Source organism: Canis lupus, chromosome 15, assembly GCF_048164855.1.
Source record: "Canis lupus baileyi chromosome 15, mCanLup2.hap1, whole genome shotgun sequence".
Taxonomy (NCBI): Eukaryota; Metazoa; Chordata; class Mammalia; order Carnivora; family Canidae; genus Canis; species Canis lupus.
In genome coordinates, this window is record NC_132852.1 from 27,704,921 (window position 1) to 27,720,507 (window position 15,587).

Genomic DNA, 15,587 nt, shown 5'->3' on the forward strand with positions numbered 1-15,587 from the left:
TGGCAAAACATTATTTCGGGGGGACGCCTGGGTGGCTCCGCGGTTGGGCGTCTGCCTTCAGCCCAAGGTGTGATCCTGGAGTCCTAGGATCGAGTCCCACGTGGGGCTCCCTGCATGGAGCCTGCTTCTCCTTCTGCCTGTGTCTCTGCCTCTCTCTCTCTCTTTCTGTGTCTCTCATGAATAAATAAATAAAATCTTAAAAAAAAAAAACATTTCTGGGGTGTGTCTGTGAGGCTGTTTTCCTATTAGCGCAGGGGGATAAAAAGAATGAGGCTGAGCTGGGTAGAAAGGCACCAAGCACAGCATCTAGGAGGGGACCTTATGCTGCATGCTGGGAAAGGAGTCCAGTAAGAAGCCAATGAGTCCTCTCTATGTTTTTGGGGCGGAAGGAAATGAACTGAATTAAATGAACTGAATTAAAAACATCTACTCTTTTCCTTTGATGAGATTATGGAGGAATAAAAACAAAGTTTTCTATTTAGGTGTTTGGAGGAGCAACTCAGGATCTCTTATGGCAAAGGAATCCCTAGCCAAGTGCAGTGGAGATATTATGTCCATGGTAAGGGGACGTCCACACTCTGAATCGCAAGAGGGACAGGAAGTCAGTTTGACACCTCAACTTACTGCAAATCAAAAACAAATGTCTAAAACCTAGAAAGCTCTGGAGGAGGAAACAGCATAAAAAGACCAGGAAGAAAATTACTTCTGCTTTTCAGTAAGAAAAGGCTTGATTATAGTTTTGAATTATAAAAATTAAGCGACTGTAGAATGTTTGTAAAATAGAGAAGGCAGGGTGCCTGGGTGGCTCAGTTGGTTGGGTCCTACTCTTGATTTTGGCTTAGGTTGTGGTCTGGAGGTTGTGGGGCTGAGCCCGGCGTCAGACTCTGTGCTCCACGTGGAGTTGGCTTGGGATTCTCTCTCTCTCCCTCTGCCTCTCCCTCAACTTGCATGTGCGCTCGCTCTCTCGCTCTCTCGCTCTCTCACTCTCTCTCTCTCAAAATAAATAAAATATTAAAAAAAAATAGTAGGGGAGCCTGGGTGGTTCAATCGGTTAAGCATCTGACTTCAGCTCAGGTCATGATCTCAAGGTCCTGGGACTAAGCCCCATGTCAGGCTCCCTGCTCAGTAGGAAGCCTGCTTGTCCCTCTGCCCCTCTGCCCACTCATGCGCTCTCTGTCTCTCTCTCAAATAAATAAATAAAATACTTTTAAAACTAGAGAAGGAAAAATTACGAAGTCATTACTTCTGAGCATTAGGTTCCAAAAACTAGGTTTTAACTCCACTTTGATCTTGTTGATACTCTGCTTAGAAGCCTTGAATGGCTTCCCATTGCTTATAAATGAAGTTCAAATACCTTAACCTGGTGTGTAAAGAATCGTCCTTATAACTCACAGGGCAATTAACCATTGACTGCTTTGTGTCCTTTATTATTATTTTCAGCATTTAAGTCCATCTTTATGGATACAATTTTTTTGTGCTTATGTATTGTCTCAATTAGATTACAAGCGCTTTGAAGGGAGGAGCTAGATATTATAGTTTAAAAATTACAAAGGCTCAGTAAAGCATTACATGAAGGTACAAGTTGGTGAGTCCATAATAAATAAGAATAAAGATGCTCACTCCATTGCAGCAAACAAGTGGCAGAGCTGCTTGCTTGCTACTAGGTATGAGATCCTACGCTAGGTATTGCTCTTAAGAGGGGAAACTCGCATTTCTGCTCCTCTATGTACCCCTCCCCAGCTCTGCTTTATGCAAAGGGAGGGGAAAACGCTGTTTTATTGTGAAGCACTTTAGAAGTTGTCATGTATACCTTAACCATCAGCAGCATCCTGGCTTCCCCCTCACGTTCTGCTCCCCTGTGGTGAGCACCCTCTGTAGTGGCTTCATCTTTCAGGAAACTTTAGGCCCTTTCTGCCTTCTCCATCCTGAGATAATAAGCAGAAGAAAGGATCAAAGTGGGTGCGTGGTCAAGCATGGCTGAGTCTCTCTGTTCTTGTTACTCTCTCCTTGCAATTGGGTGGGTCTGTTAGCTTGAGGCTGCTCTCCAGATGGCATCTTGGATGCCAGAGGGCAGAGAAGAGAAAGTTCTGCTATGTCTTCCTGGCCTAAGCCACATTCTCCAACCCATGTCCAACAACAAGACCCACACTTGGGAGTGTGGAGGACTTGGCCAAATGTTACCAAGTCATGCTTTGTTTCCCATTTGACTATTCTTCCCAGCATATAAACCCCTTGGAGGTGTGGGCCACACGGATCAAGTCCTGTGCCTCTGGCCATAATACAATCAAACACTGGCAAAATCTCATTTCTAACTTCTAATACAATCTCTGGTTACGTAATATAGAGTCTTTATGAAGTCTTTGAATAACTTTAATCTTAAATTTATTCATAAATGAAATGACCTTTGAATTGTTAAAAAGCAATTTAAAGTTCTTAGTAAAAAAATAACATGTAATTAAATAGAAAAATAACCTAGAATATCCTTATTTTAGATCTGTGATTCCTACCTGCCCCCACTCCCATAAAAAAAAGCCACCCTAGAGGTGCACCTGGGTGGCACAGTCCATTAAGCATCCAATTCTCAGTTTCAGCTCAGGTTGTGATCTCAGGGTTGTGAGATTAAGCCCTGCATCTGGCTCCACACTAAGTACAGAGTCAGCTTGAGATTCTTTCTCCCTCTCCCTCTGCTCCTCCCCGACACTCACGCATACTCTCTCTCTCTCTCTCTCACACAAATAAATAAATAAATCTTTAAAAAAAAAAAAAACCCTAGATAAAAAGTCAAACTGGGGCAATGTTAGTCTGCTGCACAATACAACATTAGAGGCACAGAAAATTTTGCATTATGTTTGGGGACACAAAGCTTGCAGGCACAGACTATTTTATAAACAAGAGCACATGACTGCTCCAGTGGACCTTTGCTTTCAGCCTTTTCAGTTCTGTCTGTACTTGTGAGATTCTCATCTTATGCCTATGAGATTTCTGTATTATCATTGGCAAAGTCTTATTCTGATTTTGAAAAACGATCTACCGTTTTCTAAGGCATCCTAAACTTTGCTTAGGTGCAGGCAGACCCAGCTTTAAGGCCTTTGGAATGGAAGGAGGCTCACAGAGCAGTTTGAGCTGCTGGAACTGACTGTGAACTTGTCCAGGCTCTGAGCATGGAAAACAATTCTACACAGCAGAAGTTGCAACAGACCAAAGCTGAAAGGGTCAAAAGAGTCAGGAAATGCAGAACTACAAGGGAAGCCACAGAGCTTCATCTCCAAGGAGCTGTGCTGTGAGAATGAGTTGGCAGTGGCAGTTGAGGAGAGAGATCAAATCCTCCAAAGTCTTGAAGATGAACGGAGGGACTGTGAAATCAAGAAGGTGCCAGAAGAAGGAAGTGGGAAGTCACCCTTCCCTCTGCTCTGTCTTGCAAGCAAACACATTCTGGACGCTGCTCACTGGATGATGTAATGATTGTTGTACTTTTTGACTTAATTTGAGTTACACATTCCAGAATAGAATTTGGCTTAAGTTAGGAAGAATAAACATTAGCACAGGCAATCTGTGAGTGGAAGGGGAAGTGTTGACTTGTAGGGCTGAAGAGGAGGGGGTACAAAGTCTGGGAGAACATTAGAATGGAAAGATTATGGTTGGATGGTTCCAGGTTGGATGCCCCATGATGTTATCAAGTAGCCAATTTCTTTCTCTTTCTGCTCTGTCTTCTTCAGTAGTGGCTTCATCCCAAGCTGACTGCTCACATACTGATGAAAATTGCTACAGTAGCCCCAAGCTTCACTTCTATTCCCTACACCATCTAGAACAATACTATACAGTCCAATAGAAATATAATGCAAGCCATAGGTGTGATTTAAAACTTTCTGGTAGTCACACTTTTTTTTTTTTTTTGTAAAGGTTCTATTTATTTATTCATGACAGACTCACAGAGAGAGAAGCAGGCTCCATGCAGGGAGCCCGATGCAGGACTCAATCCTGGGTCTCCAGGATCACACCCCAGGTTGAAGGCGGTGCTAAACCGCTGGGCCACCGGGGCTGCCTGGTAGTTATGCTTTAAAAAAATCAAGAAGTGGGATGCCTGGGTGGCTCAGCAGTTAAGCGTCTGCCTTCAGCCCAGGGTATAATCCTGGGACCCCAGGATTGAGTCCCACATCGGGCTCCCTGCATGGAGCCTGCTTCTCCCTCTGCCTCGTTCTCTCTCTCTCTCTCTCTGTCTCTCATGAAAAATAAATAAAATTTTTTGAAAATATTTTTGAAAAAAAAAGAAAATATTTTTGAAAATATTTTTAAAAAATTTTAAATCAAGAAGAGGTGCTTCTGGGTGACTCAGTCAGTTAAGTGTCCAACTCTTTATTTTTTTAAAGATTTTATTTGTTTGAGAAAGAGGGAGAGGTAGTGAGAGTGAACACAAACAGAAGGCAGGGAGAAGGAGAAGCAGACTCCCCCTGAGCAGGGAGCCCGACATGGGGTTCAATCCCAGGACCCCAGGATCACAACCTGAGCTGAAGGCAGGCACTTAACCCACTGAGTCATGCAAGTGCCCTGAGCATTTGACTCTTGTTTGCAGTTTAGGTCATGATCTTGTGGTCTTGGAACTGAGTCCCTCAGACTCTGTGCTCAGTGTGCAATCTGCTTGCCCCTCTCCTTCTGCTTCTCCCATGCTCACATTCACGCTGTCTCTCACTAACTCTCTCTCTCAAATAAATAAAATCTTGTAAAAATTTAAAGAGCAAGAAGAGTGAAATTAATTCCAGTAATATGTTCTATTTAACCCAATACATACAATATAAAATCACTTAAAAATTATTGATAACATATTTTACATGTTTTCTTTTGTACTGTCTTTAATACTCAGGGCATATTTTACATTACAGAACATCCCAGTCACACTGCTTGCATTTCAAGTGCTCAATTGCCTAAGTAGCTACTGGCTACTATACTGGGCAGGACAGGTCTAGAAGGAGAGAGAGAGTCCTGTCCCAGCGTTCCTGGCTAGAGTTGACATTCACTCTGATTGGACTGGATTAGGCTGTACACCTGTGACTATACCAATGACTGTACACCAGGATTAGGCTGTACGCCTGTAACTATACACCAAAGACTATAGCCAGCAGAAGGGACTGTGCTAAATGGCTGAAGGTAGGCCTGACTGTGGTGAGCAGAATAATGCCCCCCCTCATAGATGTCCATGCCCTAGTTCCTGAACTGTGAACATATTAGGTAACATAGCAAAGGGGAAGTGAAGTTGCATATGGAATTGAGTTTTCTAATGAATTGAACTTGAGATGATATTGTCCTGCTGGGCCCAGTGTAATTACAAAGATCCTTATAAGTGAGAGAGGGAGCCAGAAGAAAGAACCAGAGAGATGGCAGCATGAGCAGGACGCGGCTCTGTGCTGCTGGCTTTAGAGAAGAGGAAGGGACCACAAGCCAGTGAATGTGGGGTGCTCTAGAAGCTGCCAAAGTAAGAAACAAGTCATCACCTAGAGCCTCTAGAAGAAACACACCCCTGCCAACCCCTTGCCTTTAGCCCAGTGAGACCTGCATTGGATACCTGATCTCCAGAACTATAAGAAAATAAATATGTATTGATCTAAGCCACTAAGAAAACTAAATCAGTGATCTACCCCTGAGGTGCATGGAAAGAATAGAAACTCAAATTTTTCATGGACATTCTGAGACATAAAGGAGTTTTTAGTTTCAAAACTTGGCTTTTAAGTATCAAAATGAAACTATGAAAGAAGCTACAATTCATGCCATTAACAATTGACTGAAAAGAGAGCAGATAGAGAATTGGACTATATTGTCCCCTGGGAAGCCAAGGATTTCCTAGGCTGGGAGAAGAGAATTGAAGAGTCCCCAAGAGAATAAGAAGCTGCTCACCTCTTAACTTGGTCTTTGTACCCTATTGCTTCTTTCTTACTCACATGACAACATATATATTATGGGAATCGAAGAGTAGATGGATTTTATGCCCTGCTTTCTACTGGAACCCCAGGAGCCAATGGAGTCTGCTTAGGCAGAAACAGCCTAAGGTAAACTTTCCATTTTTCTCCAGCACCAGTAGCCTGTAGGCATGATTATAAGGTTGTAGGGTGTGTGAACCACCACCAGAGACCATCGTTAAGACATGGACATCAGAGGTGCATGCCAGGACAGCAGATGCTGATAACAAGACCAGATGAGAATTGCTACTCCTCAGCAGTGACCTGGGTGGACCCATGATGATGATGTAGGACCAGGTGCCGCCACCACATCAACCCCTAGAACTTGAAACATCTCTGTAGAGATTGAGGGTGAAAGAAAATATAAAGTGGCCAAGTGTAAACCTGAAATGACTGAAAACATCTAGATTTGATTGTTCTGTTTCTTGAAATCACAGAGAATGGAGATTCAAGAGAGACGCAAAATTCACCCATTAAAAAAAATTGCCTTTTATTGCACACGTGAATTTTGTCATCTGAAAAAATCTGTACCCTCCATATTTATAATATAAGGATATTGGAAAAAACTTAAATATCCATAGGTGCACAAATGGTTGGGATTATAATATGCTCTTGTTGAATTGACTCCATTGCTATTATAAATATACTTTATCTTTGATAACAGCCTTTGTTCTGAAATCTACTCTGTGATTATTGACAAGTGTTATCCTCCCATGATCAGCATACAGCAGAAATCCAAAAGAACCTTTGACAGGTTCTAGAGCGCCCTCTCTAGGCAACTCTGTCCTCTGCAGTCCTCCACCCTGCAAATTCCAGCTGCCTTGGCCTCCTCAAATTCTCAATTCTGTTTCTTCAGCTCAGGTTAGATTTAGGTTACTTCTCCCTATGCTATGGCCTGAAAATTCTCTCCAGATCATAAGGAGGGCCATTTTAGGGCTCATCTCATTCCTTTGCATTCTCTCCAAGATCACTGTCAAGGCACTGTATTCCAATGCCCAAAAACTGGTTTGTTTTTTTCCATATATCTTCTCCCATGGTTTTAAGTGGTTAAGGTAGGATGGCAAATCTGAACTCTGGTTCCATCATAGCAATAAGTGAAATTATATTATCTCATATTTTAATTATCTTATTTTAAAATTAATCTGTATACATTCACGTATATAATATATTCTTTTGGATACAGGGACTGTTTCATAATTTTAAAAATTGTGACCAACAAGCTGTAAGGGCTTGTTGAGGTGCCGCACTCCCCGCGGCCGCCTGCTCCAGGCATGGCCCAGGGCCTCGCCTCGCTATGGCAGCAGCAGGGCACAGCACCTCGACTTCGAGCTCAGCACCAGAGCTGAGGGCGAGACCATTCTAAAAGGCCTCCGGTCCATTTTCCAGGAGCAAGGGACGACGGAGTCGGTGCACACCGGCAAGACCATGGTTATCTAGCGACCTACATAAGCAAAAATGGCAGCTTTGCCAATTTGAGAATTTACCCACATGGATTGGTGTTGCTGGATCTTCAGAGTTATGATGGTGATTCGCAAGGCCAAGAAGTTGACAGTCTTTTGAACAAAGTAGAAGAAAGAATGAAAGAATTGAGTCAGGACACTACTGGGCCGGTGAAGCAATTACCACCCATAGTTGGAGGAGGGGCGGTGGACAGATCTGGCCCACTGCTGATGGTCGCCTGGTTGAGTATGACATAGATGAAGTGGTGTATGACGAAGATTCACCTTATCAGAACATTAAAATTCTACACTCGAAGCAGTTTGGAAATATTCTCATCCTTAGTGGGGATGTTAATCTGGCGGAGAGTGATTTGGCATATACCCAGGCCATCATGGGCAGTGGAAAAGAAGACTACGGTGGCAAAGATGTACTGATTCTCGGGGGTGGAGATGGGGGCATATTATGTGAAACAGTCAAACTGAAAGCAAAGATGGTCACTATGGTAGAGATCGACCAAAGGGTGATTGATGGATGTAAGAAATACATGCGGAAAACATGTGGCGACGTCTTAGACAATCTTAAAGGAGACTGCTATCAGGTTATTTTTTTTTTTAAGATTTTATTTATTTATTTGACAGAGTGAGCAAGCAAGCAGAGGCAGAGGAGAGAGAAGCAGGCTACCCCCCAGAGCAGGGAGCCCGATGCAGGGCTCGATCCCAGGACCCCGGGATCATGACCTGAGCCAAAGGCAGACGCTTAAGCAACTGAGCCACCCAGGCACCTATCAGGTTCTAATAGAAGGTTCTAATAGAAGACTGTATCCCAGTACTGAAGAGGTACGCCCAAAGAAGGGAGAGAGTTTGATTACGTGATTAATGATTTGACAGCTGTTCCCATCTCCACGTCTCCAGAAGAAGATTCCACATGGGAGTTTCTCAGACTGATTCTTGACCTCTCAATGAAAGTACTGAAACAGGATGGGAAATATTTTACACAGGGTAACTGTGTGAATTTGACGGAAGCCTTGTCGCTCTATGAAGAACAGCTTGGGTGCCTGTATTGTCCTGTTGAATTCTCAAAGGAGATCGTCTGTGTTCCCCCATACTTGGAATTGTGGGTATTTTACACTGTTTGGAAGAAAGCTAAACCTTGAAGACCAATTCTCTCCTAATCATGTGTGCTGCAAATAGCCTTCCTGACCTTCATTTGCTGTACATGACATTGAAATGAGTCAGGCAAAAAAAAAAAAAAAGAGTCAGGCAATTGATTGTGAATTCCTTCAAGTTTTCTTTTTTTTAATTATTATTTTTAATGTAAGCAGAGCAAGTGGAAAATGTATATTTTGATGCGCTAGGGTGTTAATTTTTTTGAAAGTCAGCTGAAGGATGATTAGACAGCACAGCGAAGGCTGCTAAATGCGCTAACTCCTAAAATGTGATTTTTTTTACTTTTCTGTGTGTGTGTGGGGGGGGGCGTTTTTGTTTTGTTTCAGTAGACTTCAAATTCGGTTGTTTGGAGGAATGAACATCATTGTTTTATTCTGGAGGGAAGTTATTTGATGGTGTTTCTTTCCCAAAAAATTGACCTAGATATTAAAATTTGGTGCTTATAAGAAAGAGTTAAGAAAAAATGAATAGCAATGCTTCGATTAAAATTATAAATGAGAAAAAAAAAAGAGCTTGTTGAGGTCCAGTAGGGAAATAATGCAAAAAACAAAATAAAAATTATTATAGTCTCACCTCCAGAGAAAATTATTATTAATAATTTGACGCATTAAGTTGTCCCAATCTTTTCTCCACACATATTAATTTTTAAACTTAGCATTATTTTACACAATGCTGTTTTTTAACATTTTTTTATTGTGGTAAAATATCTGTATATATAACATGAACTTTACCATTTTAACCATGTTTAAGTATATAATTAAGTGGCATTAAATCCATTCATAATGCTGTACAACCATTACCAATATCTATTTCCAGAACTTTTTCATCATCCCAAACAGAAACCCTCTTTAAAAAAAAAAAAAAATTATTTTAGAGAGAGAGAGAGAGAAAGAAAGCATGAGCCGGAAGGGTAGGGAGAAATGAGAGAACCCCAAAGCAGACTGCGCTGAGCACAGAACCCAACGTGGGGCTCAATCTCACAACCCTGAGATCATGCCCTGAGCAGAAACCAAGAGTCCAACATTTAACCAACTGTACCACCCAGGCACTCCTCCCTCTTTTTTTTTTTTAAGATTTCATTTTTAAGCATTTACACCCAGCACAGTGCTTGAACCCACAACCCTAAGACCAAAAGTTGCATGCTCTCCTTACTGAGCTAGCCAGGTGCACCCAGAAACCTTAACTCTTTTTTTTTTTTTTTTAAGATTTTATTTATTTATTCGTGAGAAACACAGAGAGAGAGGCCGAGACATAGGCAGAGGGAGAAGCAGGCTCCCTTTGTGGAGCCTGATGCGGGACTCGGTCCCAGGATCCTGGGATCACTGCAGATGCTCAACCACTGAGCCACCCAGGTGCCCCCAGAAACCCTAACTATTAAACATTAACTTCTCCTTCCCCTGTCACGCCAGATCCTAGTAAATATATTCTACTTGCTATCTCTATGAATTTGCCTCTTTTAGGCATCCCTATAGGTAGAATCATACAAGATTTGTCCTTTTCTGTATGGCTTACTTCACTAGCATAATGTATTCAAGGTCCAGCCATGTTATAGCATGTGTCAGAATTTTATTCCTTTTTAATGCTGAATACTATTCCTCATTTTGTAGATACACCACATTTTGTTTACCTATTCATTTGTTAATGGACTCTTGCATTGCTTCTACCTATTGGCTAATGTGAATAATGCTAATTTACAGGTATCTGTTTGAGTCCGTTTTCAACTTTTTGGGGTATATGCCTAGGAATAGAATTGATGGATCATCTGACAGTTCTATTTTTAATATTTTGAGGAACCACTAGACTGTTTTCCATGGTAGCTGCACCATTTTACATTCCCACCAGCAATAAACAAGGGCTCTAATTTCTCCACATCCTTATAAACACTTGTCATTTTCCATTTTTTTTTTATGATAATAGCCATCCTAATGGGTGTAAAATATTATCTTGATTTGCGTTTCCTTCATGACTAATGGCATTTAGTATCTTTTCATGTGTTAATTGACTGTGTATCTTCTTTGGAGAAATATCTATTCAAGCCCTCTGCCCATTTTTGAATTATTAGGGTTTTTTTTTGTTGTTGTTGAGCTGTAGGAGTTCTTTGTATATTCTAGATATTAATCTTTGTTGGATATATTATTTGCAAAAATTTTCTTCCACTCTTTTGGTTGTCTTTCCATTCTGTCAATAGTGTTCTTTGATACACAAAAGGTTTCAATTTTAATGAACTCCAATTATCTATTTTTTCTTTGCTGCCTAAGCTTTCGGTACTGTATTCAAGAAACCACTGCCAAATACAATGTCATGAAGATTTTCCCCTACATTTTCTTCTAAGGGTTTTATAGTTTTAGCTCTTATTTTTAAGTCTGATCCATTTTGAGTTAATTTTTGTATGCAGTATAAGGTACAGTCTAATGTTATTCTTTTTTTTTTAAGATTTTATTTATTTATTTATTTATTTATGAGAAACGCACACAGAGAGAGAGAGAGAGAGAGAGAGAGAGAGGCAGAGATACAGGCAGAAGGAGAAGCAGGCTCCATGCAGGGAGCCTAATGTGGGACTCCATCCAGGGACTCCAGGATCATGCCCTGGGCTGAAGGCAGGTGATCAAAGGCTGAGCCACCCAGGCTTCCCCAGTGTCATTCTTTTGCATGTGAATAGCCAGTTTTCCAACACTATTTGCTGAAATGACTATCCTTTCCTATTTAATGGTCTTGGGGAAAATCAGTTAACCATAGATATGAGGGCTTATTCCTGGATCTCTATTCCGTTGTCTATATGTCTGTCATATGCCAATACCACACAATTTTCACTATTGTAGCTTTACAGTAAGTTTTGAGTGTGAATCCTCCACCTTTGTGTTCTGGCTACTCAGGGAGTAGAGATTCCGTGTGAATATTAGAATGGATTTTTCTACTTCCACAAAACTATCATTGTGATTTTGATAGGGATTTCATTGAATGTGTAGATTTCTTTGGGTAGTATTGTTATCTTAATGATATTAAGTCTTCCAAACCACGACTAATGGATGTCTTTCTATTTATTTATGTCTTCTTTAATTTCTTTCAGCAGTGTTTTGCAGTGTTCAGCATACAATTTGTTCAGCTCCTTGTTTAAATTTTTTCCTAAGTATTTTATTCTTTTTGATACTATTGTAAATGGAATTGTTTTCTTAACTTCCTTTTCAGATTGCTCATTGCTATTATATAGAAATGCAGCTGATTTTTATGTTGAAATTACATCTTGCAATTCTGCTAAATTTGTCTAACAGCTCTCAAGGGGTTTTTGCTATTGTTGTTGTAGAATCTTTCTGGTTTCCTACATGTAAGATGATGTCATCTGTAATCACAGATAATTTGGCTTCTTACTTTCCAATTCAAATACATTTTTCCTCCTTTTTCTTACCTAATTGCTCTGGCTAGAACTTCTAGTCATATGTTAAATAGAAGTGATAAAAGTGGGCTTATTCCTGATGTTAAAAGAAAAGTTTTCAGTCTTTCACCATTAAGTATGATGTTAGCTGTGGAATTTCCATACATAGCCTTTAGTATGTTGAGGAAGTTCCTTTTTATTCTTAGTTTGTGGGGTTTTTTTTTTAATCATGAAAAAGTATTGAATTTTCTCAATTTTTTCCATCAATTGAGATGATCATGTGGTGTTTTTTCCCTTCATTCTCTTAATGTGTCATATAACAATGGTTGATTTTCATATGGTAACAATCCATGAATTCCAGGGATAGATTGCATTTGGTGATAGTGCATGATTCTTTAAATATGCTGCTGAATTCAGTTTGCTAGAATTTCATACCGCTGTTTAAAGACCTGCCTTTGGGGGGCACCTGGTTGGCTCCGTGGTTGAGAGTCTGCTTTTGGCTCAGGTCATGGTCCTGGGGTCCCGGGATCAAGTTCAACACCAGGCTCCCTATGATGAGCCTGCTTCTCCCTCTGCCTATGTCTCTGCCTCTCTCTCTCTGTGTCTCTCATGAATAAATAAATAAAATCTTTAAAAAAAAAAAGACCTACTTTTTCATTTATCAGTGTATCATTCTCCCACATCATGAAATATTCTATTACTTTGTATTTTTAATATCTTTTTTAAACTACAAAATCCTTTCTTTTTTTTCTAATAAAATCTTACACAAACTTACAATATTTGAAGCACAGGACAGTGAAGCTTATCTGATGAACACAGGTTTATGGAGGTCAGAGCTTTGTCTGCAAGTTCTCTAGTTCTTCTACTTCTGCCCCTTCTCCCACAGTCATCTTCTAAAAGGACCCCAAAGGGAAGAGTTTGAAAGCCTTTGGTATGACTTTTCATCACAGCATTATACTCTGTCAATGAAGACTTCATAATTTCATTAACTACTCTATTGTTTTTACACATATATATTACTTCCAGTTTTTCAAGATTTTAAAGAATAAAACCATTTGTAGATAAACCATTGGCCACATCTGTAAGCATTTACCTTTAGGGTAAATTCCCCAGGAAAGGAATATTGGGACAAATGTCCAGTAGAGTTAACATACAGTGTCATATTAGTTTCAGGTATATAATATAGTGATTCAGCAATTCTCTACATTACTCAGTGTTCATCAAGAGAAATGTACTCTTAATCCCCTTCACCTGTTTCACCCACCCACCACCCCTCTGGTAACTATCAGTTTGCTCTCTATAGTTAACAGTTTGATTTTTTTTGTTTGTCCCTTTTTTTCTGTTTTATTTCTTAAATTCCACATATGAGTGAAGTCATGTGGTATTTGTCCTTCTCCAACTGACTTATTTTACTTAGCATCCTGTTCTCTGGATCCATCCATGTTGCTGCAAATGGCAAGATTTCATTCTTTCTTATGGCTAATATTCTATTGTGTATTTATATACCACATCTTCATCCATTGATGGACACTTCAGCTGCTTCCATAATTTGGGTATTGTAAATAATGTGCAGTAAACATAGGGGTGCATACATCTTTTTGAATTCATATTTCTGTATTCTTTAGGTAAATACCCAGTGGTGGAATTACTGGATACTAAAGTAGTTCTATTTTTAATTTTTTGAGGAACTTCCATACTATTTTCCATAGTGACTGCACCAGTTTGCATTCCTACCAACAGTGCACGAGGGTCCCTTTTGCTCTGCATTCGAATGTCAAAAACTGGGGCACCTGGGTGGCTCAGTCAGTTAAGCATCTGCCTTCAGCTCAGGTCATGATCCCAGAGTCCTGGAATGGAGCCACACATCAGGATCCCTGCTCAGTGAGGAGCCTGCTTCTCCCTCTCCCTCTGCGTGCTGCTCCCCCAGCATGTGCTCTGTCAAAAAAATAAACTGGAAAAAAAAAAAAAAAAAAGCCTTAAAAGAATGTTAAAAATTTTTAAAGATTTTTAAGGATTTTGCTTCTTATTCTCATACTGCCAAGGAACAATATAGTAATTTGTCCTCCCGCCAGCGTGTTTAATTTGTGTATATAAAGTAATATCTCTAGGGCAGCCCAGGTGGCTCAGCGGTTTAGCGCTGCCTTCAGCCCAGGGCGTGATCCTGGAGACCCGGGATGGAGTCCCACAGGCTCCCTGCATGGAGCCTGCTTCTCCCTCTGCCTCTCTTTCTCTATCTCTCTCCCCCTGTCTCAAATAAATAAATAAATAATCTCTCTAAAGACGCATCTGACAGTATGTGTCTTGAAACTTAGTATTATTTTCTGACCTCTAATTGATACACAGAGCAGGAACTGATGTAAATAGAATCCGAGATTAATAAATTCCAACACCTGTCACCAGGTCCAACGGTTTTTTTTTTAACCTGGTTCCATGGACAGACCTCTAGGAATCAATGAATTGCTGAAATTTTAGGCAAAAACGTGGAGTATGTGAATGTTAGCTTTTATTTATGGAGTGGATCTAGGGTTTTCATCAAATCTAAGAACTGCAATTTCCCCTCTCGCTTTTATTTTTAAAGAACAAGTTAAACTGGAGACTACCAGAAAAATATGTCATTGGGAGCCAAGACAATTTTGCCCCTGCCTTCACCACATTGAACTTTTAGAACAACTTGGATTACAGTTATAAAATACACCCCAACCCAGGGACAAAAAGTCAGTACCCATTATATCTAAGTATTTGTATACTCACCGGGAATGTGTTGCATAAAATCATAGAATGGCAAGGGATGGAGAAAATCTGAGAGATATGTGGTCCAGTCATTTTACACATGAAGATGGGAAGGCCCACGTGAGAAGCAGCTGCTCAGGACTACACTGCTAATGGCTGAAGAAGCATAGACCCAGATTTTGGTGATCCAAATTCTTTCAGGAAAGCATCTTCTGAATATCTATGTAAGGTTAACCTCGATTTCAATATTTATTAATGAAAACCCGGGGGGGGGGGGAATGAAAACCCATACAGTATTTTTGTTGTTGTTGTTAAAGATTTTATTTATTTATTCATGAGAGACAGAGAGAGAAAGAGAGAGAGAGACAGAGAGAGAGAGAGAGAGAGAGAGAGAGAGGCAGAGACACAAGCAGAGGGAGAACAGGCTCCATGCAGGAAGCCTGACTTGGGACTCTATCCCGGGTCTCCAGGATCCCGCCCCGGACTGAAGGTGGCGCTAAACCACTGAGCCACCCGGGCTGCCCACCCACATACAGTATTTATATTACTTTTCCTGCCTAAATCCAGCAAAGTACATCTTTTCTTCTAATGGAGGATCTTGCAGAGTTGAAGGGTTGTTATTCTAAACAGTCATTCCTGTGTCCTGGAGGAGTGTCTGAGTCTTGGCTACATCCATTCCAGAGGGATCCTTGAAGACCAACTGGAGATTTTCCATAGATAAACCCCCACCCTAGACGTCCAAACATACACACCCTCAACACGTCAGCACAGCCTGGCTCCCAACTCTCTTCCTAGCCGTTTCTAGTATTCTCTGACATCACATTCTCTCCGGACCTTGATCTATGTTGTCTGAGGTCTGTGATCACTGGAATCTAGTAGACCAGTAGACCTCATTATATTTTGGAACTGTTTCACAAATAATAGATCTGTGAA

General features: G+C 40.6%; 1 protein-coding gene and 1 pseudogene across 3 annotated transcripts in view; one reads left to right on the top strand and one right to left on the bottom strand.

The window, feature by feature from the left end:
• Positions 1-15,587, bottom strand: part of LOC140604785 (uncharacterized) — a 196,918-nt gene that overhangs the window by 45,808 nt on the left and 135,523 nt on the right. For 2 of the 3 annotated variants that reach the window (XR_012007595.1, XR_012007596.1), the window contains exons 4-5: positions 12,700-12,817; positions 1,811-1,925 (exon numbers count right to left, since the gene is read on the bottom strand). Coding sequence is in view for 1 of the 3 variants with exons in the window: in XM_072776329.1 (XP_072632430.1) it covers positions 1,901-1,925; positions 12,700-12,817 (143 nt within the window). In the remaining 2 variants the exon portion in view is untranslated. Of the gene's footprint in view, positions 1-1,391; positions 1,926-12,699; positions 12,818-15,587 lie in introns of those variants that run through there. The other variant, XM_072776329.1, reaches the window with a different exon arrangement.
• On the top strand, positions 6,940-9,082 carry LOC140605360 (spermine synthase-like; annotated as a pseudogene).